Source organism: Vombatus ursinus, unplaced genomic scaffold (genome assembly GCF_900497805.2).
Source record: "Vombatus ursinus unplaced genomic scaffold, bare-nosed wombat genome assembly UNPS02014798.1, whole genome shotgun sequence".
Lineage (NCBI taxonomy): Eukaryota > Metazoa > Chordata > Mammalia > Diprotodontia > Vombatidae > Vombatus > Vombatus ursinus.
The window spans coordinates 46,338,055-46,365,172 of record NW_020954576.1 but is presented as its reverse complement, the minus strand read 5'-3'; the positions used below and the strand labels follow the sequence as shown (position 1 = coordinate 46,365,172).

At 38.4% G+C, this 27,118-nt stretch overlaps 3 protein-coding genes across 9 annotated transcripts in view; 1 reads left to right on the top strand and 2 right to left on the bottom strand.

Annotated features, from left to right (window-relative positions):
- CUNH1orf116 (chromosome unknown C1orf116 homolog) overlaps positions 1 to 19,326 on the bottom strand; it is a 40,498-nt gene extending 21,172 nt beyond the window's left edge. The window contains exon 1 of the mRNA XM_027870716.1: positions 19,193 to 19,326. Coding sequence (XP_027726517.1) covers positions 19,193 to 19,220 — 28 coding nt within the window. The 5' untranslated portion in view covers positions 19,221 to 19,326. The remainder of the gene's footprint in view (positions 1 to 19,192) is intronic.
- Positions 13,306 to 19,531, bottom strand: YOD1 (YOD1 deubiquitinase). Its single transcript, XM_027870725.1, is given in 3 exon segments — positions 13,306 to 17,453; positions 19,193 to 19,427; positions 19,430 to 19,531. Coding segments are annotated over 3 exon segments (1,044 nt in total). The 3' UTR covers positions 13,306 to 16,746.
- A 2,593-nt stretch (positions 19,532 to 22,124) lies between these two features.
- The window catches only part of PFKFB2 (6-phosphofructo-2-kinase/fructose-2,6-biphosphatase 2), a 37,315-nt gene continuing 32,321 nt past the window's right edge, over positions 22,125 to 27,118 (top strand). For 4 of the 7 annotated variants that reach the window (XR_003569868.1, XM_027870724.1, XM_027870723.1 and 1 more), the window contains exons 1-2: positions 23,325 to 23,483; positions 24,120 to 24,244. Coding sequence is in view for 6 of the 7 variants with exons in the window: in XM_027870724.1 (XP_027726525.1) it covers positions 24,160 to 24,244 (85 nt within the window). In the remaining variant the exon portion in view is untranslated. The other 3 variants (XM_027870721.1, XM_027870720.1, XM_027870722.1) reach the window with 3 other exon arrangements.

Below are 27,118 nucleotides of genomic sequence, written 5' to 3'. Positions count from 1 at the left end.
TTCCATATATGTAAAATGGGAATAATAATAATAATACTTTCACTACCTACCACACAGCGTTGTTGTGAGGAAAGATCTTTGCAAACCTTAAAGGGCTATATAAATGTGAGTTATCAGTAGACTTAGCATGTTGAAGTATTCCCTATGAGTTAGCACTGGGAAGTCAGGGGAAAGGGAATGAGAAACTCAGACCAGTATATTTTAGGGATTGTAGGTGAATAGAAACCAACAGAATCAAGAAACAACTACTAGACTTTATTGTAGCCACAACAGTCATGTTTATGCTATATCCTTGACAAATGAGTTTCATCTCCTTTCTATGTGGTGAAGGGTCAGTGATGTGGCTAAAGGAGTTGGGGTGGATGAGTACAGGGAGGAGCCCTGAGTGATGCACTTGCGTGCTTTCAAAAGTATCTGGATAATAAAGCTGACAGAGCATTTGAGATCTTCCTTCCTGATGAGTGTTCCTAGGACATAGTAACCGTGATGTCATAATACCAACAAAACAGGAAAGGCATCTTCAACCCAGCCGCTCACTGAAACTCTTTAAAGACTATAACACCCTCAAAGCTAAAGGGGACCTAACTTCACTGGGGTGTGTGTGTAATAAGCAACACTCGTTGAGTAATGAATTGAGTTAAGCATTAACTGAGAAGGTGATAGGAGGTCTAGTCCTTATATATTAAGAAGGGAGGTAATCTCACGGAGTAGTTGAAGACTTTCATTCCCTAATAGCTGCTAACATGTTAAAAATAACATTATGGCTCCATCTAGTGACCTAGATTTTCCATTCTTTCCCCCCATTTTGTCAGCTAGATTGACTTGCTAATTTTTTGGTAACGTGAAATATGTCCATTATAATATTATCTATTAAAAATGAGAACTATGGTGCCAGTGTTGCAAGATCCCATCTACTTAACATCAATATTCTTTCAGCAATCCTATATGATAATGAATGATAGAAAAGCAAGGCCTCAGAAGAATTAAAATTAGAGATATCCTAAGGAGCAATGGGGGTTGCCAGGTGGTGCAGTGGATAGAGCTGGATCTGGAGTCAGGAAGACCTGAGTTCAAATCCAGCCTCAGACATAGCTGTGTGACCCTGGGCAAGTCATTTAATCTCTGTTTGCCTTAATCCACTGGAGAAGGAAAATGGCAAACTACTACCTTTGCCAAGAAAATTCCAAATGGGGTCATGAAGAGCCAGACCCAACTGAACAGCAGCAACAAAGAACAATGGGAAAAGGAAAGTTGACATAAACAGGCTGCTGCTGTTGCAACATTGCTATATATGTGAAAAGTGTCATAGAAACACATTAGCTATAATTTATAACCAGAAAAGGATGATCATGGTTTGAGAATTAAAGACAATAGATAAAGCAGTTTGAATGCTCTACTGGTGACCCTTGAGATAATATTCCTCAAGGGAGGAACTATTATTTCCTTCCAAATAAGAAAGAAAGAAAGAAACAAAGAAACAAAGAAACAAAGAAAGAAAAGGAAGGAAGGAAGGGAGGGAGGGAGGAGGGAGCAATGATGTACCATAGCTGATATGTTTATAGAAAGAAATTTTTGGGGGTGGGTGATACTTGTGTAACGTGAAATATATTTTCAGTCTATGCTTATCGGCTAGACCAGTTCCCTTACACCTTATCTCCAGTCTCACATATTGATATAGTACTGATATCTACTCTGTGATAGTCAAGACCTCCCTAATGCCTTCTTCTAAATACGCACTCACAAACTACTTCAGAAAATATAGTCCATATTTTAGGGCTGTCATCCCACTCTTATTGGAACACTTAGAAAGCTGGCTATATCACTCTCTTGTCTTTTTCATTGGTATGATCCTCATCCACCTTTTGGTGACTCATCATTGGTTGACACAAACGACAATTTTAGTTTCTTTTGGAGTACATGCAATACTTCAACTCCTGTATACCTCCCTTCTTATTGGCTAAATCCTTATCTCTGCCTCCTAACTTCCCTGGCTTTCTTTAAGTCTCAGCTAAAATCCTTCTTTCTACAAGAAGCATCTCCCAGTCCTTATTCCGTATATAGCTAGTTTGTACATGTTTGTTTACATATTATCTCCTCTAGTAGACTGAATAGGGACTGGTTTTGTGTTTTGGTTTTGGTTTTTTTTGCCTTTCATTGTATCTCTGGTACTTAGCACAGTGTCTGGCATATAGTAAGTACTTAATTAATATTGACATATAGTAAGTACTTAATTAATACTGACCTGTTGACATGTTGACTTGAGGATAATGCAGGGACTGGTTTCGTTTTTGTTTTTGCCTTTCATTGTATCTCTGGCACTTAGCACAGTGTCTGGCATATAGTAAGTACTTATTTAATTAATATTGACCGGTTGACATGTTGACTTGAAGATAATGCTCAGAAGTTCCTTCCTCTCCTCCATAAGAACATCAAATTGCTAAATTCTTATCATACCAAATACTTGAACCAAAGTGGCATATGTTCCCTCAAAAACACCACGGAGATATCCCTCGTGATATCCCTCTATTCCTCACACTCAATTAACATCTCATATATCCCTGTAGTTTATCAGAGAATCCAACTATCTCATAAATGGCCTGAGAAGCACTGAGAAAGGAAACACTTCTGGTTTTAGCCAGAAAAATTATAAAAGTAGCCTTTCTTTATAAGGTATCTTTTATTTTACAAAACAGAAACATTGCAGCAATTCAGCCAACATTTTTGACAATATCAAATTACTTTGACATTTCCAACTTTATAGGCAAGGTATTTCCTTTTCTAAAAAATATGCCTTCCTCATTGCATAATTTTGAACTCCATATTTCACGTGGTAACAGTGCTACAGTGTCCTTGAAATAGGAGGCTACAATGACAAAAAAGATAAGTATCAATATGAATACTCTTTGTTTAGCAATTAATCTGGGCCAAAACCACACATCTGGGACTTTAAGCATATATGAACCCTGGTTAGAACCTCTTCCCTCACCCCCAGTAATAGGAGGGAAGCATAGTAGATAGAAATGGCACTGGCTTTGGAGTCAGTTTTCTCATCTGTAAAATGAGGGCATTGACCTATCTGACCTTTAAAATTCTTCCTAGTTCTAAATCAGTGACAATAAGATTTTTTAAAAAAATTTTTATTAATTTATTTTGAATTATCAACAATCACTTCCATAAGCTTTTGAGTTTTAAATTTTTCTCCCTCTCCCTCCCCACCTCCCTACCCAAGATGGCGTGCAATCTGATATAGGCTATACATACACATTCCTATTAAACATATTTTCACATTAGTGATGTTGTAAGGAAGAATTAGAACCAATAGGAGGAACCACCAGAAAGAGGAAACAAAACACAACAGAAGAAAAAAATAGCAAATAGTATGCTTCTATCTGCACTCAAACTCCATAGTTCTTTCTTCTTTGTGGACAGCATTTTCCATCACAAGGCCTCTGGAGATGTCTTAGATCCTTGTATTGCTGGGAAGGGTTAAGTTCATCAATATTAGTCATCGTTCAACATAGCTGTTATTGCGTACATCGTTCTCCTGGTTCTGCTCACTTCACTCAGCATCAGACCATATAAGTATTTCCAGGTTTTTCTGAAGTCAGCCTGTTCATCATTTCTTATAGCACAATAGTATTCCATTACATTCATGTACCACAACTTGGTCAGCCATTCCCCAGGTGATGGGCATCCTCTCAATTTCCAATTCCTTGCCACCACAAAAAGAGCTGCTATAAATATTTTTGTACATGAGGGTCCTTTTCCCATTTGTATGACCTCTTTGGGATACAGCCCTAGAACTGCTATTGCTGGGTCAAAGGGTATGCACATTTTTATAGCCCTTTGGGCATAGTTCCAAATTGCTCTCCAAAATCGTTGGATCATTCCACAACTCCATCAACAATGCATTAGTGTTCCAATTTTTCCACATTTTCTCCAACATTTATCTTTTCTTGTTTTGTCATATTTGCCAATCTGATAGGTGTGATGTGGTACCTCAGAGTTGTTTTGATTTGCATTTCTCTAATCAATGACAACAAGATTTTTATGTGCCTTGTAATGCCAGTGCAGTTGAGGCTACATTGATACAAAATTTCTGAACACAGGCCTACACAGAAGGCTCACATAGGTGAGGCACACAGTTGTCTGGCAATTCTAGAAGCATGTCCAACTAGTAAGAAAATTAGTAAATCGTGCCTGTTCAATTTCAAATAATAAAATCACATTGGGAAAGATCTTAGAGAATTAGTCTGCCTGCTCACTAAGGCAGGAATCTGTCCTAGAATATTCGTAACATGCTGTCAATGAGCCTCTGTTTAGTCCTCACAGTCATGGGTAACTCCCTATCTCACAAGAGAGATTGTCAATTTCATGGCTGGTAGTTTTATTTATTAGAAAGTTCTTTGTTCAGCTGAAATTTGCCTCCTTGTAACTCCCAGAATAAGTCCATTTCCACATAACAATTCTCCTTTATGGCTATATTGCTTTCAACATTGGAGGGGAGACATTAGATTTGTTCCTTTTGGGTGGAATACATACATACATACATGCATACATACATATACACACATATGTGAGTATGCACATGCATATATGCATACACATAAAAATTTTATATATGTGTGTGTATATATATGGATGTGGATATATATGTGGATGTGGGTTCAAATCTTTTTGCTATTTACAACTTATATGACCTTGGATAAATCGCTTAATGGCCCTAGAGTCTCAGTTTCCATATCTGTAAAATAAGGGTGTTGGTCTAGGTGACCTCTTATAGTCCCATCTAACTCTTTATTTCTGATCCTATGATTTATGATTCTATTAAATTGTTTGCTCAGCAAGGGGCTTCTGAACTGGCTTATTAATCAAGTGGTTCCTGGTGGCAGTGAAAGCTTAGAGATTCTTGGGTCACTTCCCTATTGGTACCAAAAAAAAGTTTAAGGATAATCACTTCACAGTGAGCCCCAGAAAGCTTCTCGTAAGAACTACTCTCACTAAAGTCACTTATCATCACTTTTAGCCAAATCCAAAGGCATTTTCTAAGTCTTTGTTTTTGTAATGTAAGGTAAAGTCAACTAGCCATTTCAGGTAAAACTCAATTTTGTTTTGTTTTGTTTTAAAAGGTTGCAAAGACTGGAATCTCCATAATCATAATATCTGTTTAGTCCACTGCAGGCAAAACTACACAGTCAAAAGTTCTTATTAATAGTGATTTGAATCATTTTTATATAGTTGTTAATAGTATGCAAGAACCATATGCTCATATGCTTTGACCACTTATTTATTGGAGAATGGCTTTTGGCCTAATATATTTCTGCTAGTTGTCAATATATCTAGGATACTAAATCTTTATCTGATGTTCTTTCTCAGTTGGCTACTTTCCTCTTTTATCCTATGTGTATTAATTTTGTTTGTGCAAATGCCTTTCAATTTCATAAAATCAAAATTATCTATTATACCCTTTATAATTGCCCTTACCCACTGTTTGGTTAAAAAAATTATCTCCTATACCCCACACTCATCAGATTGGCAAAGTTGACAAAAAGGAAATATAACAAATGTTGGAAGAACTGAAGGAAAACAGACACATGAATGCACTGTTAGTAGAGCTGTGAATTGATCTAAGCAATTCTGGAAAGCAATTTGGAACCATGCCCCAAAAGTTATTAAACCATACTCTTTGGCCCAGGAATATCACCACTACTAGGTCTTTACCCGAAAGAGATCAAAGAATGAGGAAAGGTTCTACATGTTCAAAAAATGTTTATAGCAGCTAGAAACTAAGGGGATGCCTATTGTTTGGAGAATAGCTTAATGAACTATGGTAGATGAATGTAATGAAGTACTATTGAGTATGACAAATAAAAAAGGGGATAGTTTCAGAAAAACCTGGGAGACTTCTATGAACTTGTATAATATGAAATTAGTACAACCAGGAGAATGTTTTATACTGTCACAACATTATCAAAACCAACAACTTTAGAAGACTTAAGAACTCTGATCAATGCAATGATCAACTATGATTCCAGAGGACCAGTGATGAAGGATACTACCCATCTCCTGACAGAAAAGATACGGATTCAAGATTTAGAATGAAATATACATTTTTGGACATGTCCAATATGATAATTTGCTTTCCTTGATTATGCATATTTATTACAAGGATTTTGTTCACGAGTTTTGTTTTTTTCCCAAGGGAATGAGGGAAGGTGAAAAGAGGAACAAATGAATGTTTAGTTTTAAAAATTAATTTTAAAAAGAATTAATTTCCCTTGACAATTTTCCCTAACTAATCTATTTGTGTAATGCCATCCCAATTAAATTATTTAAAAATTATCTTACTGAATTAGAAAAAATAATAACAAAGTTCATTTGGAAGAACAAAAGGCCAGAAACTTCAAAGAAACCAGGGGAAAAAAAGATGTAAAGGAACCAGATTCAGTAGTATCAGACCTTAAACTATATTATAAGGTGAGAGCACTGTTGAAGAGTAAAATGGATAATTTTGGTTATTTTAAATTAAAATTTTCTTGTGTAAACAAAACCTATGCAGCCAAGAATAGAAGGAATACAGAAAATTGGAGTGAGGGACTTTCATAGACAATCTCTTAGATAGAATGTGATTAGGTTGGAATATTGCTGTGGTGTAGGAAATGATTAGCCAGTTGGTTTAGAAAAACATGGAACATCTGTTTCAGAGAAACAGATAAGTGGAAATAAAGATAGTACAGTCTTACATATCTGTGAATGAGTGTATATGTGTATATATGTGTATGTTTATAGTTATCTATATCTGTCTATATTTATATCTGTATCTATAGCTGCACTTAATTGTAGCCTTTTTTGGGAGGAGGGGGAAATATAAAGTAAAAAGTGCATAACAGAGAATAAAAGAAAACCTATAAGAAAGCAAAGAAAAGCTGGACGGCTTTGAAAACAATGAATAGCATTATGTGGGTTTTCTTGAAATGGATATTGTTTTATATCGAATCCTCTCTTATGTTCTGCTGTGAACATGGCAATTTTTTTTCTTTTTTTCTTTCGTATTTAAGTTTAAAATAAACTAAAAACTTACAAAAAATAAAATAAAGAACTAATTTCCTACTTGTAGCTGAAAAAGGCGCATAATCTGTTTCCCTCTTAATTTTTTATGGTATGATATTTACTATTCAGTCATATATTCATTTTGAATTTGTTACAAAATATGGTATAATGTGTTGGTCTAAATTTAATTTCTTCCAGACTACTTTACATTCTTCCCAGAAATTCCATCAAATAGGGAGTACCTTCCTAAATAATTTATGTTTTCAACTTTCTTGAACACTGGGTTATTGAATTTCATTATTTTTCATTCTCTTTTGTCTATAGTCTCTTCCATTATTTATCAACTTTTCTATTTTTTTTAACCAGCACCAAGTGGTTTTGATTATTGGTGCTTTATAATATGGTTTGTGATCTGGAAATGCTGTCCCCCTTTCACTGATATTTTTAAAGAATTATTTCTTTTGACATTCTAGGTTTTTTTTTTCTTCAAAATGAACTTTGTTATGACTTTATCAAGTTCTATAAAGTATCCCTGTGGTAGTTTGATAAGTATGACATAAAAAAGTAAATTAACCTTGATAGTAGTCATTTTTATTATATTGGCATGGCCCTGACATGGGGGATGAATATTTCTGTTTAAGTGGGTCTTTGCTTCTTGAGGGATAGCTCCGTGGCTCAGTGCTGGGCCTGGAGTCAGGAAAACTCATCTTCCTGAGTTCAAATTTGGCTTTGGACACTTACTAGCTGTGGGAGCCTAGGCAAGTCACTTAACCCTGTTTGCCTTAGTTCCTCATCTGTCAAATGAGGTGGAGAAGGAAATGGCAAATCACTCTGGCATCTTTGCCAAGAAAACAACCAAACCACAACAAATTGCTTCTTTAAGGATTATTTTGTAATTAAATCTATACAAGTATAGAATGTGCTTTGGTTGACTGATTCCCAAATATTTTATGCATTTTGTAGTTCTCTTGATTGGGATTTCCTTTTCTATTATTTCCTTTTGGGTTTTGTTGTTATTATAGAGAAATGTTGGTTTTGTGGGTTTATTTTGTAGCTTTCAAGTCTGCTGAAGCTATTGTCTAGGGTTTTGTTTTTTGTTTTGTTTTTGTTTTTGTTTTTTGCTGATTCCCTAGGATTTTCTAAATGAGCCATCAAGTCCTCAAAGGATAGTTTTATCTCCTCTTTGCCTGTCTTTATACTTTCAACAACCTTCTTTTGTTTTATTGCTATTGTTAGCATTTCTAGAACTACATAAAATACTAGCAGAAAGAATGGTCATTCTTGATTTACTCCTACATTGACTGGGAAAGCTTTTAGTGTATCCTCATCTGAAACATGGTGCTTACTTTTGGTTTTAGATACCTTTTGTGTTGTTAAAAAGATCCCTCTACAGCTCTACTTTTTGTAAACGAGTGCGTATCTTGTCAAAGGCTTTTTATTCATATGTTGAGATAATCATGGATTTGGATGATTTTGTTTTTAATGTAATTGTTTTCATGTTTAACAACCATCCTTGAGTAAATCATAGACGTCATAAGGAATGGATTGTTGGATAAATTGCTGTAATCCATTTGAGAAGAAATTCCAGAAATTCTTAGTGTTTCTTCTACTCAAATCATCAATTAACTTGGTATGATTTTTAAAAAAAATCTAGGTCTCAGTGGGTGTTTATGAAATGTCCCAACCTTTCTTTAGGTTTGGATAAAGTGTCCATTCCATTCGTCTTTTGTTTTCTTAAGGAATAAATCTAGTATCTTTTCTCCCAGATGGGATGGGACAAAGCAATTATGGGTGGTGAAAGGGTCAAAAGGGACTTAAAGTATCATTTAACCTAGCACCTTCATTTTACAAATGCAAAAACTGAGGTTCAGGAAAGTAAGAATTACTTATCCAGGGTCTCACAGGTTAGTGGCAGAAAGTAAGGTCATACCTTGAAAGGAGAAGCAACATACGAGCAGGTTAGGGGAAGCTGGTATTTGCTATGGAGTATATGTACAAATCTCAGGGTTCAAAGACACCTCAGAGGCTGATATAACCTATACCTGCATAAGAATCCCCTCTAGAACATGGCCAATAAAGGGTCATCTAGTCTTCTTCAGAAGAACGGTAGTAAAAGGGAACCCAGTAACTTCTGAGGCAGGAGTTTCATTCACTATTTAGACAGCTCTGTTAAGAAATTTTTCCTTAAATCAAGCCAAAATCTGCCTCTCTTTGATGCTCACTAGTTTCTTTTAGGTCTGCTCTCTGGGATCTAGTAAAACAAATCTAACCTTTTCTATATAGTGAACATTTAAATGTTTAAAGTTACATAGACTGTTTCACTGAATTCTTTTCTTCTCCAGGTTCCATATTCCCTGTTTCTTGGAAACAAATCTCCAATGCTCTCACCATCAGTCACTGTCCTCTGAATCCTCTCCAATTTTACAAATGTGGCCCCAAATGAAATACAATACTCTAGAGTCTAGACAGTCAGATCAGGGTAGGGTATAGCAATACTATTACATTCTTACTTTTGGATGTCAATGCTCTCATATAACATAGCCTAAAATCACATTAGCTTTTTCCATTCATGGCTAACCTCAGCTTATTCTGAGCTGGGACATTCTTGACACTCACTATACTTACTGTGCCATGTTTCTGTAAACTTCCTGTTGGCTGTCTTCACTTACATTATCTACATGTGTCTTTTCAAAATAAAAGTTGGAGAATTCTTTTTGCACCCAAGAGTTTACATGTGAATCTACTGGGCAGTCACCTCTATAAATTCTCATCAAAATTGTTTCCCTTTGTATCTTTAGAATTTCACTCATGAGAGCTTCTCATTCCTCTTGGGTTGGATTCACCTAAATGATTTTAGCACCTGGAGTCCTACCTATACTTGCTCTAAACTCTTTGAAGCACAGTATCCAAAAACCTGAGGTGTATTTCAGACTCTCTCTAGGCTTTCCTCTCCTTCGTTATCACAAATTCCAAAGATTGAATGTTCACTTTTTCTTAAGGTTCCCATCAATTCTACTTGTCTATATTGCTTTGGGAATCACAGGTCTATGCCCTATCCCCTATCCTTATGACAATTTTATCACTACCTGCTTAGGGAAAGGTGGGCTAATCTACCACCAGCAAAAATGAGTATCACTAAGGTAGGCCAGTTCCTGATAAATAACAGTCCTATCCCAAATAAATAGCATTCCCCAAGCTGACAATTAAGTCTAATATTCAGACCCAGTATAAAACTAATTGACCATCATCCCATGCAACAACCAAATGTTTTTATCTTCAAACTGATTCATGTCCCTGGGCTTTCATGACACTCCAGACTTTTAATGTGTTTCTTAGAGAAATAAGCAATCAGTCTCCCATCCCTCCATCGTCACTTTCAGAAGATGACAAGACATTAAAAGTGACTGGAAGTGTCAAATGCCTTTCAGTGTTAAACAAAAAAGAAAGAGTTCAGGAAAATAGTCATTAAGATTCCACCTGGCAAGTAAATGTTGGTAGAATACAGTTCATAGGTCAAAGCTGTGGTCTACTGACTTTTGATAAAAACAAAACAACAGATTGTTGGTTTGGGTGTAGTTAAAAAAAAAAAATTAAATTGACAAACACTCCAATTCAGATTGTTTAATTTATTCTTTCATAACAAGTCACTACAAACATACATACATACATCTTTCAGTTATTTAAAATCATACAACTTTATAATTAAAATCAAAGCATCTTGGCAACATCAAAGTTACATAAAGGCTCTGTGATGATACAAGACATTTTCCTGGTAGCAGCATATTAAAAATCTTTGTGGGGAAAACAACCTGAATTAGCCAAGTCAAAACAAGAGGCAAAATAATCAATCTTCCAAAGGAAAATGCTTTTAATCTAAGAAAATTTAAGCATACAAAATTGACTCCTGGTTTAAATTTTTCCACTGCTCTTTTAAGTCATGTTCCAAAGCAGCGACATGCGGCAGTTTTTCCTAACTAATTCCATTCATTTTGTTTCCTAAGCCTCCACTTCTACCTACTCTAATCTGAAAGCTATAAGACAGGAAATTTACATACTTGACCACAATTTCTTTTTGGCAAATACTGTTTCCTATGTATATTTCCTAACAAGAGCCAAGGCTGAATTAAGTTATTAGAAAAATTACCCCTCCCCTTCCTCCAAAGCCACCATTATGTTTTTGCTAAGTATATGGAATTTCCTGTAATATATTATATGGCACAGAGGTAAATTGGAAAATTAACAAGAATTAGGCTACCTGGACCTTTATGGCGCTCTTGAGCTACAAAATAAAATACACGCTGTACCCATTACAAAGTTTTCATGTAATATTAATAGAAATCCTCTGAGTTAAGATTTCCTTAAATTTAACTTGGTATCACAAGCTAGTCTATTATTCCTATCACTCAACTATATGTCTTCACCACTTAACCTACACTTGGTATGATTTTGCCTTTTGAAAAAGGGCATAAATATAAAAAGGCATCATAAGAAACACTTAAATTTAACTTTATGCTTTAATTGAAGATTTTTCCACATATGGACTTTTCTTTACTCAGAAACCAACCACAGAGAGAGATGGGTGGTACAACACAAAAGTTATTGCTCTCCTGATAGCCTGAAATAATCATCTTTCTGAAAAGCATTATAAGTATTAGGAATTCATCCATTCCAGACCAGATTCTCTTTAGTTTTGGTAACAATCATCCTTCTCTTTCTTCACTGATCCCTTTTTAAGAATAAGCTAACCTTTAAATTCACACTAGCTGAAGACCTTAATTAGCACCCACACAAAATTACAATCAATGCAGTAAATTATATGCTGATGATTTGGTAAACAAAAACAGTGTGATCTTGTTTATTAAGAGGGGAAAACCTTTTCAATAAATGTGTTATCATTTAACACACTAAAACTGATGTGTAAGGGATAGAGAGAAGTCCTCTGAGTCAGGAGGACCTGAGTTTAATTCTTTCCTGATATGTATATGTGTGTGTGTGTGTGTGTGTGTGTGTGGTTTTTTTGACTGTGTGACCTTGGACAAGTCACTAAACTTCCCAAGTGCTCCTAGGCAATGCTTTAAGACTATAAATTATAGATTCATTGGTAAAGAAAGGCAAGTCCTTACAGTGATGAAATCAAAGGTCTAGACAAAAAAACAAAACAAAACAAAACCCTGACAACTAAAAATCCCCCCAAATTCCCTTCACAATCAAGAGTTCTGCATACTTTGTAAACTAGATGCTTAAAAATTATTGCCAAAGTACTATTTGCAGCAATTAAGTAGATAATTCAGCGTATCGTCCCCTATCTTTAAATTAACTTCAATTCCCAAATTTATTCAAAACCTTAGGATTTCATAGCTTATTCAAATGAATATTTGTTTCAGTTTTATTTATAGATATTAAAAGATACAATGTCTATAAATAAAATGAAACTTTCAAGTCCATTAATACCTGAATCCCTCCCAGCACCCCATCCCACAAATGACCTGTTTTACTTAGCTTTAAAAAAGAATAAAGATTTTAATAATCTATTCTTTTCAGAACAGTTGCCTCAGCAGTCTGCACTGCAAGAATAAACTTGAATACTGTATTGTAAAAAGATACATGAACAATCACATTATAGCAGTGTATTAAGAAACATTTTGAATGCTAGGGAACAGCATGCTCCGAATAGCTGCTGAAATGCAATGCTGACACAATAATAGAATGTTGTGCTACTGAAATACAACACATATTGGTAGGAGAAAAGAGCTGATTATTGGCAGCTCAACACATACATTTATTGGTTTTAGTGAGGATCTTGGAGAGTGCTATATAACATGTAAACTTTGTTTCACAAGTTTTAAAGTGCTGCAAATAATTACCAGGTGTGATTCTCAATATATGAAAATGCTCATGAAGGCCACATGATTGTAGTTATAAAAAATTTCTCATCTCACTTCAACTTGTACCTTTGCCATTATAATTAGGATTTCTTTTAAAAAAAAAAAAGGTTTAGTGCAGTCATGCAATAAATTTAAGGAAAACTTTGAAATAAACATGCTAGCCAGGTGAACTTGTCAAATACCCATATTCCAGGCCCTACAGAACATGGAGGACAGTTAGCACAGTGAGGTAAACATGGATATATTGAAGGCATACAAAGTGAGATAGCTTGGTTGTAGTGGAAAGAACATTGAATTTGGAATCAAGATTTGGGTTTGAATCCAACTCTGTATCACTTGCTACCTGTGTGACCTTGGAAAAAACCCTTTAACTCTCAACTGTAAAATGAGGGAGTTGGACTAAATGATCTCTAAGGTTCCCTTTGAACATTAAATTCTATGATCTCTATGATCCTTTGAGAGAAAGTAATGTCACTTGCTCCCTAGAAAAGAGGCAAGGTGACTGCCTGTTGCTGGGGTTTGGGCCCCTATAAGATAGAGATATACAGCTCTACCAATTTTCACCAGAGCAGCCAAGCTGGAATCAATGAAATGAAAATTCTAAATCAAGGCAGCATTAGTCGACATTTCAATACTATTCTTCCAATAACTATTTTTCACTGAGGAAGAAAATTCAGATCAAGAGCTAAGGTAGAAATCAGGTTCTCAAGGAACCAGCTAGTACCTAACAGGGGTTATTACTAATGATGTCATTACTAATTATTATCTTTAGATAATTCATCACAAAATTGTGATAATGAAAGGTTAACATCAGTGGTTAATTATTGCATCTAGGCAGCACTGTAGCTAATCACTGGATTCAAAAACAAAGTAAAAGAGAGTAGTTATTCCCACCTAGCTTCTACTACTAAAGGCCTTCCAGTTCAATCTGGAAATTGAATGAATGGGCCAATCCCTGTTGAGTTCAAGTGCAAACAATAACAAAACAAAGGTTCTTCTAAAATTCCTTCAAAGTAGCTAAATCAGAAGATTTTCAAGGTTTTACAACACTCAAGTTTATTCAGACTAAGAGGTCAATTTAGTCAAGTATTACCATACTCACAGAATCTTAAATTTAGAATAACTTACAAGCTTGATTTTAGAACAAAAATTTTGGGACTTAAATGCATATTAATAGAAGTGGAATGAAGTAGGAATAGTACTTCATCATAAATTTTCTAGGTAGAAGATGCCACTTAAGTCACAATAGTGTTAAAAAGTGGCAAATGATTAACAATGAAAATCCTAACAATTCTCAGTATCAGTTCCCAATTTATAAGATTAGATAGCCTAAACACAAGATTTAAAAGTTTAAAATATGAAAACAAAGCTCCCTGAATAAATATTTGACACGTGGTATGAAAAAATAATAACATGTAAACAAAACCACTTGAATTTAATTTCTGTGCAATATCAGCAAAGAGTTCTTTTGCTTCCTATTTTCTTAAAGTAATCTACTGTCCGTACAATACAGGATCAAAATTCAGAGTGCCTGGAGTTTATACTAAGGCCGAGCACCAACCTCTTTCAGTCCAAATCTAAAAGGTCTTGAGGCAAATGCATTAGGCCTGATATCTGATATCACCAGAAAGTAAAAAGTAAGCTTTTTGACAGAAAAGTGGTACACAGTTGTATAAGAAACCTCAATCTAAAAGCGAATGTTGATGGTACAATTCTAAATTGCTTGGTTATGACAACATTTTTTACTCTAACCAGGTTTCTCAGAGAACTAAAATGAATTGGGAAATAACATCAACAACACAAGCCAGAAGACAAACAGATGGAGGCTTCGCACCATTTCAGTTGTATGGACCGTGACTCACAAACACTAAACAATTCACAAGTGCTGGTTTTGTTGTTAAGGCTCAGTAAAATGGACAAAAAAAAACAAAACACTTTTAAGACTTTTACTAATCTTAAGAGCAACTTATACCTTGAAAAGAGCTATACAAACAAAAGGTACTCAATTTTTAAAAGTATTCAACCACATTTTGTTAATTATTCCTCAAATAATGTTAACTTTTCCTAAATTTTCCACTAAAATGTAAGCACTATTGGGACAGGGGTGCCTAACACAATGTCTTGCACATATCAGATGCTTAGTAACTTGTTTGTTGAATTGTTTTCAATATCAACTTTAAACGTTCACCCTAAGAACTCAAAAAGTAATTCTCTGATTCAAAAGAACAACCCAAAAAATGTGCTTAAGGAGACATTTAAGTGCTTTCAGTTAAAATATGCAATTAGTTAGCCAGACCCTTAACTACACCCAAACAGATCAAGATTATCGACAAAAATTTCAAAAACATTAAATCTCACAAAGTTGTATACTGTTATATTCGTTTTGATTTAACATCCCTGATCATAAGTAGAATTATGAAAGAGGTAGTAAACAACTTTACCTGGGAGATCTTATATCAAAGCTCAGTTTCCAAGAGGGTGCCTAGTTAATTTAGTCCAACAAGCAAAAAGGTACACAACTAATGTGGAGAACAAGGAAAACTCTGAGATAGCTCAATATGAAAAGGATTTGGTAAATGTTTCTACATTTCAGAGACAACAGTCTACTTTTCCCCTCCAAAATAACCTAGTCACCATCACTCTAAGTACCTCAAAACTGTTAAGAAAGCAAAACAAGAAATAAGATGGAAATTTTAAAATGCTAGTCTGCAGAAATTAGACCTGGCTTAAGGGCATTGTTTTTCAGCGGTGATAAGGCTAGCAACAATTCAACATTTGTAGGCTTGTGTTTTTTAACATGAAAACAAATGCTATTTAGGTGAGGAATAGTCATTACAATAAGAATCCAAACTTTACCAGGTCACTTCAGCGTAAAAAAAAATTCAAAACATAGAGATAGTATAAATAAAAAGCAGAAGAAATTAAAACACACACAAGATAAAAAATAAACCAAACATCTTTCACAAAGTTTGAGTACTCAAAATTTCAAGGAACTTCAATTAAAAGACTTTTTTTAAAGCTATGCTTAATTTAAAAATCTTATCCAATAAGTTATTAGCTAATAAAAATTAAGTTAAAACAAGGATACTGGTCTTTTAAAGCTTCGGTCAGCTCCTTCACCATAGTTAAGAAATTAGGCACCTTATCCTCTACATTCTACTTTTATATACTATAAATCTTAAACAGGGCACTGTCAGATTCAATTTTTGAGATAACACTCACAGGAAGTAGTTACTATCCCTGTAGAAACAGCTTATGTAATGTACTTACACCTTGCAAAGTACTTGCATGAAAAGTTTACCAACTTTCAGCATAAAATCAGGTTGACCACCCTGCACGTCATTTAAGGAATTGCTCCTTAACTGGAGTCATAATTTAGAAATGAGTTTTACATTTTCAAACTCCATGTTATTCAAAGGTCTAAGCTGCTCTAGACACTGTTATGTGCATATGCAGTGGTGTCACATGAAGCCTTCCACATTACCCCCAAATGTACCAGGTGTATTCTTCCATCAGTTAATGCTGCTCAGTGCTAGCTTGTATGAATAACTTTCTTCAGGCTAGTGTCAGGGCACCACTCACTGTCACACCTGGCAGGAAGAGAGCATGTATCACCACTGTAGACACAGATCTGTAAACTTGCACACTAATTTTAATCTTAACAAGGAATTCTAGTGTCTTCATTGTCTTAAGTAAAAAGGGTGTTTCAAGCATTATGTCATCTTGTCTTTTAGGTTTACAGAGAGCTTATTGGAAAACCCAGAGCCTTCTGGATGACTGAGGTAGTAGACAATGCCTCCTCCTGCACAGATCACACCTCTCCAAAGTTTGTATGGCCAGTCTCCTTGGCATGTTCCCTTGCTTCTGCCTGTCCAGTTAACCCCTTTTGGCACACCATGCATCTCAGGGTAAATCGGTTTACATCAGTAAACTGCCTCTTTCTTCTAGCTTCATCTGCCAATTCCAATGCTTGTGCAAGAACAATGTCATCATTGGAGGAAAAGATGGTCAAAGGAGGGCTGTCTGGGTCAGGGAAGTTTCGCTGAAGTGGATCATAGTGGATGCCATCATAAATTAGTAGTACCCTTTTGGGGTAGCCAGCGTCTTCCCCAAAGCGGTCAATTCTGACTGTCTGAGTGTCCACTACACAAATTTCACATTGATAAAACTTTGACAAAATGGATATCTCAATAGCTCCTCCCCAAGTGTCGTCCCTTCTAATCCAGTCACAGTACTCTTCATTTGTTTTTCCCAATAATGCCTCACAGTAGAATTCTGGATCACTTGCTACTATCTCTGCTATAAGATTTCGCATCTCAGGGGCACAAGCTGGATCCAAAACTCCCCCTTCTACTACATAGTACACACTGGTGAAAAGGCAGGAATTATCTGCTGGGACCACTGTTCTGGTAAGCACAGGCAAAACTTCCCTGAATGAAGTATGAGCACCATGTTTTGTAAGTGCAGAAGATGAAGTCTTATGCTTGGTTTTGTCCTCTTCAATGATCAGGGTATCACCTGTTAAAAATAAAGCACATCCAGAACTGCAAAAGAATGTTTAGATAAAATACGGCTGACTAGCTAGTCTGTAAAGCATGTTACTGATAAAACAGTTTTGTAAAAAGTGCCTAATAAGCATTCATTCCTTTCTGTATCTTCCTTGGGTTATTGTTGTTTGTTTTGTTTTAATTCATATTGCCTTGCAATTTAACCAGGGGAATCTAGCTGTACCTCTACATCGTTTATGGATTATATGAAAAAATGCAAAATCGAAGATTTCTAACAGGATCTACAACTTCATTAGTGTGTGAGGCAACTAGGTGTCAAAGCTGATAGAGCATCTGGCATAGAGTTAAGAAAACCTGAGTTCAAATCCAGTCACCTACTAGCTGTGTGACCCTGGACAAATCAGTTAACTCCTTCTTGCCTCAGTTTCTTCATCTGTAAAATGGGGATAGCAAAGCTATTCTATCTCCTAGGATTGTTGTCAGGATCAAATGATATAATAATTGTAAAGCAGTTAACACAGAGCCTGGCACATAGTATTATATAAATCTTAGTTATCATCGTTACTGTTATTATTGTTGTAGGTATTCACTCAGTGGATGTAGATTACAACTCCTCTGGAATTTAACAGATATTCTAAAAGAGTTGCTGCAACCAAAAAATTTGTTAGCCTGAAGCCAACCTGGCGATAAGCCTCTCTGAATTTAACCAGGCTAGTCCTCACAACGACAAATTAGTCTATTCCTGGGGGAATGTTTAAAGTCTTTCCAATCTGGTAAAACCTGTCAGACCTTTTAAGAACCCTGGGTCACCTCTTGATGAGGCATCACAGTAGGCAGCCTTTAAGGTCCCTTCTAACTCGGAATCTGCTATTCTATAACTTACTTAAAATAAAGAAAACAAAACCAGAGAAGAAAAGAAAAAAAAATCTTCATCTTGGCCACTAGGAGGTGTGCTGAGAAGCAAGATATTGACTACTCTGTTTTTCTGAGAGTTCTTGACACCACTGCGATAAGGTGCTAATTAGAGAAGTTGCTCTTCAAGTTTCAGTTGTCAACAGAAATAATTGCTACTGGTTAGAGCAGAAGAAGGCTATTAAGAGAACCTTTAAAAGCTATTATGCTAAAACTAAACTTAAAATAACCTAGTACCCATAAGTATGATATAGAAAATGACTTAAACTTGGAAATGTTTTTCAGAGAACAGCATAACCTCTCCCCACAGACCCTCTCCTTCACTCCATCTCCATCTCCCAGTTTTGGGGGGTGGGGGAGGCACAAGCTGGCCAAAGGAGGGAGACCTTGGGGACCTGGTCCATGAAAAGATGCTCGTCGAACGAAAAGGGAGCAACAGAAACTCCTCACGCCTGCAAAATTCTGGGGAAGGAGAGAAAACGTCTGAGCTGCGAGACGGCGGCCCCAACGTTTGGGGCGAGGGCGGGGGGTTAGACCGGAGGGGATAGTCAGTTCTGCCCCGGCATCCTCGGGCCACCCGACTGAGCCCTCAGTTTCCTCACCTGTCAAATGCGGCACATGCATCCCAGGCCCTGTCTCCCAGGACCGCACTAGAGACAGCAGCGGGTCCCGGGCTTCACCGGCTCCCCCCGGGCCCGGGGCCTGCAGCCGGTGTCCCAGCGCCCCTGCCCGCCTGCGGGCGCGCTCGTGCCAGGGCCTGGACACCCAGTCCCGGCACTCCTCTCCTCCTCCTCCCCTTCGAGGGTCCCTCCGGGGCCCGCAGGCCGGCGTCCTTACCCGACTGGATGGGCAGGTCCCCCAGCATGGTCTCCCCGTCACTGAGGTCCAGGCACTCGGGGGGGAAGCCGACGAGGATCCGCTGCCCGCCGGGGGCGATCCCGGTGACGGCGGCTATTTGGCCCTCGAGCTCCCGCACGCGAGACCGGCTCGACAGCCCCTGCAGGACGTGGGTGCCGTTCTTGGCCTTGCAGCGGAGCCGCCACATCGCGCCCGCCCGCCCGCCGGACACCTCCCGGGGCCTGCCTGGGACACCGCCGGACGGAGGGAGACGCCGCCGCCGGGGCAACCGGCCGGCGGATGGAAACTAAAATGGTCGCCCCTCGCCGAGATAAACATCGCGAGAAGTCGCCACGCCCCCCCCCCTTTCCCCGCCCCCTGAGGGGCATGTGCTCGCGAGACTTCCGCCGGTCCGGTCAGAACCCTCTTGGAAGATTGGACAGTCTTAAAGGGGCAACACCCTTTTTTCTCCCACGCTCTTGTTCCCCAGCCCTCCTCCATCCTAGGATGCTCTGCAGGTTGGATGACGGCAGGAACCAGGAACGTGCCCTGGCGGTCCGCCAGCAGCGAAGGCGTGCATCACCTAGGCGCGGTGGCCGGACACGCTCACTCAATGGATTGGAATGCCCCTTCGCACTTGCTAAGAGGTCAGAAATGCACCATAACCACATCTGACACTTACTGAGCAGGAACGAAAAGAATCTTCAGACGGAGAACAAAGGAAGGGCTGAGCGACCGGTGGCGGTCCCCAACGCTGACTCACCCGCTTTAAGTGGACTAAAGTATTCATTAAGCCTCAATGCAGAGTAAACAGCACGAGGTAATTTGTCACATCTAAAGGGAATTCGTGGGAGGTCCGGATCAGTCTCGGAAGCCCAAGTGTCACCTGTAAAGAACAAAAGCACACATTTCAGATCGTGATAATAACAATTTGCACACGGGGCACTTAAAACAATTTTTAAGTGGCTTACACACATTATAATAATAGATAGCTCTATAACACAGATATGTATGTGTGTGTGTATGTGTACATACACATATATACATACATACATACGTGTATATATGCACTCGATTACTTTGTGTCAGACACTGTGCAGAGTGCTTTACAATTATTATCTCATTTAATTCTCACCACAACCTTGAGAGGTAGGGGCTATTGTCTCCATTTCACAGAGGTTAAGTGACTTGCTTAGGGTCACATAGCTAGTAAGTGTTTAAGGCCAAATTTGAACTCAGGTTTTTCAGATTTCAGGCTTTGTGTTCTATCCACTGCACTGCCGAGCTGCTTAGGTACTGCCTTGGACCACGCAAGATACAAAATAATAATAATAACAATAATAATAATAATAATTTATATCTTCTAGCATTTATATCACATGATATATTATAATATAAAATTAATATATATTTATTGTAATGTGTATATATTTCATAATAATTTATATAATTTGAACTCATCATCATTATATAATTTGAGCATCATCATCATCATCATTTGAACTATATCATCATGCTTTAATGTCATAAATTAATAGTATATATACAATTATCTCATATATTATATATCACCCACATATTATGTAAGCATTACATAAATATAAATAAAACACAAATGTATTTACTAATATGTAAATATATATAGAACAATATATGTGTATTACATGCTGCATAATATTTATTATGTCCATTTATTGGTATATGCTATATGATTTATATATCACATAATCTATAAGTATTTATAATATTAATATATTACATAATAACATTTATTATTTATATCTATATTAATATGATATATTTTCATTTGGTTGGTATATTAATATAATATAATTAATATATGATATAATATTTGTATTGTATAGTATATAGTATTATAGTAATATATTTATTACATAATGTATACTGTTAATAATAATAAGTTGTCATCATCATCATTATGCATAGTCATAGCATAGTTATAGTGCATAGAGCACCGGACCTGGAGTTAGGAAGACCTGAGTTCAAATTCAGCCTCAGACACTTACAAGCTGCATGACCCAAGGTAAGTCACTTAGCTTCTGACTACTTCCTTTCTTCATCTACAAAATGGGAACAAAAATAGCACCTAACTTCCCGTATTGTTGTGGGGTCAGAATGAGATTACATATGTGAAATGCTTTACAAACCTTAAAATACTATACAAATGCTAGGTATTATCACTATTTCACATATGAGAAAACTGGGGTTATAGAAATAAAGTAACTTGTCTATAGTCACACAGCTACTAAGTATCAGAGGCAAAATTTAAAACTTAATTTCCCAGAATTCAAATTCAATATGCTGTTTACTATTAATTACATACTTTGCACTTTAATCAAGCCACAAGATTTTTTTAAGCTCCTACTATATACATGGCTCTGTATTAGGTATTAGCCACACAAAATCATCTGTGAAACAGTCCTTGCCTCCAATGACTTTATATTCTTGTGGCTTGAGACAGCATTCTCACAGAGAAAGCAATGTCCATACAGAATAAATACATAGTAACTGGGTGGGAGACACTAGCAATTGAGGTAATGAGAAAAAGCATGTGGGATGTAGCCTTTGTGCTGTGTTTTGAAGGAAACAAAGATTAGAAGGGGGTGAAAGAGTGGAGAGAGCGTGTTCAGGCATGGGAAGGAGTACAAAGGCAGAGTGACAAAGGATCTGTGAGTAACAGCAGGCAGTTAACAAATAGTAAATCACAGAGCCAGGATTCTCACTAAGGTCTTCTGATGCCAAAATCCAGTACTTCCTATAGCTACAACATGTGACCTTTCATTCAAAAAAGGGTTTTTTAAATGGGTACTAGATGCAAAGACCAGGCACTAAGGATATGAAAAATGAAAAATTACACAGTCCTTGCCCTCGATGATATTAAGATCCAGTAAGGGAGAAGCCAACAAGAAGTACACAAATAAATATGATACAGAGGGAAATGTCATGAGGGTAAAGGAGAGACCCAGACATTATGCTCTAAGAACTCCTATTCCACAGCTCTTCCCTTGAACCTATGGGTGACCCACAGCAGCAGCAAGTCTCTGAATTAAAGGTGAGTGTATCATGAATAGTATTGACATAGGGTGTACCTATGTACTATAAAGAGTGACTATACCTACAAAACATGTGACATCTACAGTACTAGCAATAAGCTGTTTTCTTGGGGCTCACAAATATATCCTGGTGAGAAAGCCTCTTCACTTCCTAGCATTATGGATAGCGTTTCTACACTCTCCTCAGCTCTTGAGACCTGGATCCCTACCTGGATAAAATGTCTTATCCACTTTCCAAAGTTTGATACTAACTGAAAGCTAAGGGTTCTGAGTTCTTATTGGTCAAAAGTACAGTTGGTTTATTGCCAGACTGTTGTGCAAGCCTGACTCTGACAAAAGTCAGTGGATAAGGTGGAAGATGGAAAGTCAAGTAGGAAACTGGATGGATTAGGGGGCACATGACGTCTTTGGTCCTGTGATGCTGGGGGGACTGGCCATGAACCCTATTACACGGGAGACTCAAGCCCAGGAAGGGAACATTTGAAGGGTATCTTAGGAAAATGAAGACACGCTCATGTGGATCTCTTCTTAACAAAGTTCCTTTCCAAAACCACAGTTTAACATGTAGAAACTTTTTTTGACTGAGTTCCATTGGGACACTGGAATAAAAGAGTTAATATCAGACCACACCCTCAGAGGACATCTGTTTAATTTATTTCATTGAGGAGTGGGCTGGGTTGCTGTTCTCGCGAGATTTTAAAGAAAACTCTTGCTTTTTCAATAGCTCTAGCTCTCGGGTTGCTCAGCAACAGGGTAGCCAATCCTCCGCCCTGCTAGGCAACCTGAGGGCATATAATCCGTCCTTTCGGCATCCCCTCCTGCCGTCTGGCGTTGGCGTCATCATTTCCAGCAAGAGCACAGCCTCCTGAGACTCTGCGGTTTCAGATTGGCCAACTGTAGGCTCCAGGTGAAAGCACTCGCAGGGGGGTGGGGTCACAGAGTGGGCCGGGCTAAGCGGGCAGTTGATTTGAATGTGATTTGCATGCCTGGCCCTGCCTGCGGTGCGGTTGGGCTCCCGGGGGACTCGCTGGTCCTACGCTGGGATCACAAGGTGAGGAGTTACTGCGCAGCGCCTAGGATGGATGGGGCCTGGGGCTGGGCAGGATGAGGGGCGGTCGATGCATTTGTGTAACAACCCGGAGGATGATAAATCAGGGAGCCCTTGTGCCGCTGCATTGCAGGCTGCGGGAAATATTCAGATACCGGCAACCCTGGAGGTACTTGGGAGTGTAGAAGGAAGGGGAACTCTGAAGGCCGTGCAAGGACTGTGAAAGCCTCTTAAAGAAGCAAACACCTCCTTAGCCGACCCTGTCCTGGCAGTCTGGTTTCGGGGGATGGGGGTGGGGACGCAGGTGGGGAGGAGTCCCCAGTCAGGAGGAGACAGCACCCAGTTTCTGGTGAAGGTGAAGAACCTTCGTCCTTTAGTATCATATTGGGAAAGTCACTTAATTTTCGTGGGCCTCAGTTTACGCTTAAAATCTAGAAATTCCTCCTGCTCCAGGAGCATTGGTGATGTGGATGAGTGTGTGGATGACCTGGGTTGGAAGTGGTGTTAGGAACCCAGGAGGACGAGTAACATGTTGAAGCTGTCTTGGCTTCCTGTTACCCTCTGTTTTCCTCTCACGGACCAGCTTCCTGCTCACAGAGACTTACTTTCCCACCTAACATTTTTTTTTCAGAACGGTCCAGTGAGTATGTATTTGATGCTTTGGATTTCTTACTTGCTAATTGCCTAATCTCTTGTTTTCCGCTTATGAGTATGGTTGGGGTGGGAGCCCTCGGGAATTGCGGGGGGGGGGGGCGTGTTTTGCTCCTTCCCTTCCTTCACCTGCCTCCTCTCCTGTCTCTTCCAGAAGCTCCCCGGAACCTCAAGTCCTCAAGCACTGAACTGCCATGTCTGGGAATCCAGTGCCAACCCCAGAACAGAACAGTCATGTTCTACAGGCTACTAATCTTAGGCAGTCAGAGAAGAAGTGTTGTGAGTATTGAGGAATAATGCCATTCCAGTTTACAGCCTTTTCCCCTCACAACACCCCTGTGAAGCAGGTAGTATATTATCCTTTTCAGGAAACTGAGAATCAGAGAGGTTAAGAATCATAGTCACAGTTAGTAAATAGCAGAGCTGGGGCTCAGCTAGGTCCCCTGAGTTCAAGTCTAGTGGTCTTTCCTGTGGGGCTCCCCACTTGATAATGGGGAGGGAAATGTATGTATAATGTATATTATATATGCATATGTATATATATAATATATATAAAGATACATGTATGTAAAATAATGCATGTAAAGTCCTTTGCAAACCTTGAAGTGATTTACAAATGTTAATGATGGTGATCTTGTTAGTATACAGCCTGAGAACACAAATGCTGTGGCAGGGTTGAGCTTTTTGTAGTCAAAGTGGGAGTCCTTTCCCTGCTTCTGAAACAATGTCCAAAACAGAAATCATTATTTCCTTTTCCCCACAAACTCTCCCCTCTTCCAAACATCCCTGTTACTTTTAAGGGCACTACCTGGGATTGCAGCCTCCGTGTTATCCTCATCTTCTCACTCTAACCCTTCATATTTTTTCAGTTGCCAAATCTTGCTGTTTCAACCTGCATAACATCTTTCATATACATACTTCCCTTTCTCTTCACTTATACAGCCTCTATCCTAGGTGAAACTTTCATTATTCCTCTCCCTGGGCTATTGCAATAGCCTTCTAACTGGTTTCTCTACCTCAAGTTTTTCATTCCAACTGATCTTCCCTATGCCCCTAAAATCTAAATCTTCTAATCTAAAGTCTAACATCTTCTAAAGGAGAGATGTGCTCATGTCACCCCCTACTCAATAAACTCCAGGGGATCTCTATTATGTCCAGCATCAAATTAAGTCCTCTGGCATTAAAGCTCTTTACAACCTGGACCCTTCCTACTTTTCCCGTCTTCTTGTGCTATATTCACTTACATATACTCTATGAGCTGGCCAACCCTGGCCAACTTCCTGTTTCATAAACACACCATCTCCTATCTCCAAATCTTTGTGTTAGCTGTCTCTCTTGCCCAAATACTCTCCCTTCTGACCTTGTCTCATAGTTTCTGGCTTCTGTCAAGACTCAGCTCACATCCCACCTTCTCCACTAGGCCTTTCCTGGTCCTTCTTCCTTCTCAGCTGCTAGTGCCTTCTCCCCTGAAACTATCTTCCATCTAGTCTGCATATATCTTGAATGTACCTAGTTATCTATCAGTTGTCTTTCCCCATTAGAATGTGAGCTTGAGGTCAGGAACTGTTTTTACCTTTCTTTGCATCTCTAGTACTTTGGCACATAGTAGGCACTTACTGCTTGTCTGACTTAAAACAAAGCCTTCCACTCCTCCTACTTTTCATGGGTGAATTTTCTGTTTATGAAACAGAATGTTTCTCCTTGGGGTCCTGCTGTGGTAGGTCATAGACTCATAGGATTAACCACTTCCGAGATTTACTAGCTAGATGACCATGGACTCATGACTTCTTATCTTTGAGTCGGTTTCCTCATGTATAAAATGAGATAAAAAAAAAAGTCTAAGTGCTGTATAAAGATCAGTGATAATTATTATTCATAACATCAAGAGGAGGCAGTGTGCTGTAGTGGGCCGAGGACTGGGTTCAAGTCTTACCCCTGACTTACACTAGCTGTGTGACCCTAGGCAAGTCGGTTCACTTCACTAGAAGTTATAGAAACCTGATCTGTGTCCCCAGAGAAAGTTGCAATTATTCATTCAATCAGTGAACACTTAATTAAAGCACCTATTGTGTGCCAGGCACATGTTTCCACTTGAAGGATTCAACACATAAGTGAAACCACAGCTCTGGACCAAAGGAAAAAGAGATTCAGAGCTGGAGGGACCTTTTTTTTTGTTGTTGAGTCATTTCATTCGTGTCTGACTCTTCATGACCCCATTTGGGGTTTTCTTGGCAAAGAGACTGGAGTGGTTTGCCGTTTCCTTCTCCAGCCCATTTTACAGATGAGGAAACTGAAGCAAACAGGGTTAAGTGACTTGCCAGGGTCACACAGCTCGTAACTGTCACAGGCCAGATTTGAACTCAGGTCTTCCTGACTCCAAACGAAGCACTATATCCACTGCACCACCTAGCTGCCCTGGAAGTACCCTTAGACATCATCTAATCAAATGCTCTCACTTTACAGATGAAGAAACTGACACACAGAGAGGCATCACTTGTCCAATGATACACAGGTGTCAGAACCACATTTTGGACCCAAGTATTCTGGATCTTCTGGGTGTCTTCCAATCTTTTACCCCTTCTCCTGGTATGGGTTCAAGGGGAAGGAATGCTTACCACTATTTCCACATCCTGCTTATCAAGTTATCTATCTGAAGTATTCTATCTGAGCAAATAACAATATATTCCCATTAAGGAGTACAGGACTGGACAGGATAGGATGAGCTAGGGAGGCAGAGCTGGTACTTTTTTCAGTTTCGGTCTTTGCTAGGCTAAAATGTGTTATAATCCCTCCCTTCCTTTTCTACCTACTAGAAACATTGTAATAAGTAGATGCCTCACCCTATTTACGGTCCCTTGCTCCAAATCTACATCTCTATGGTATTAACCTTGACTCCTAGCCAATCTCAGGGTTCCTCCTTTATGGTATAGTAAGTAGGGCACTGGACTTGGACCTGGGTTCAAGTCCCATATCAGGCACTTACTAGCTGTGTGATCATAGGCAAGTAACTCAACCTCTTGGCGTCTTAGTGTCCTTATTTCTAAAATGAACAGGTTGAACTTGATGACCTTAAAGGTCCCCAGTGGCTCTAAGACTATGATCCTATGAAGGTGCTTCCCTGCTTCACCTGGCTGTCGGTTTAATTCTTGTTAA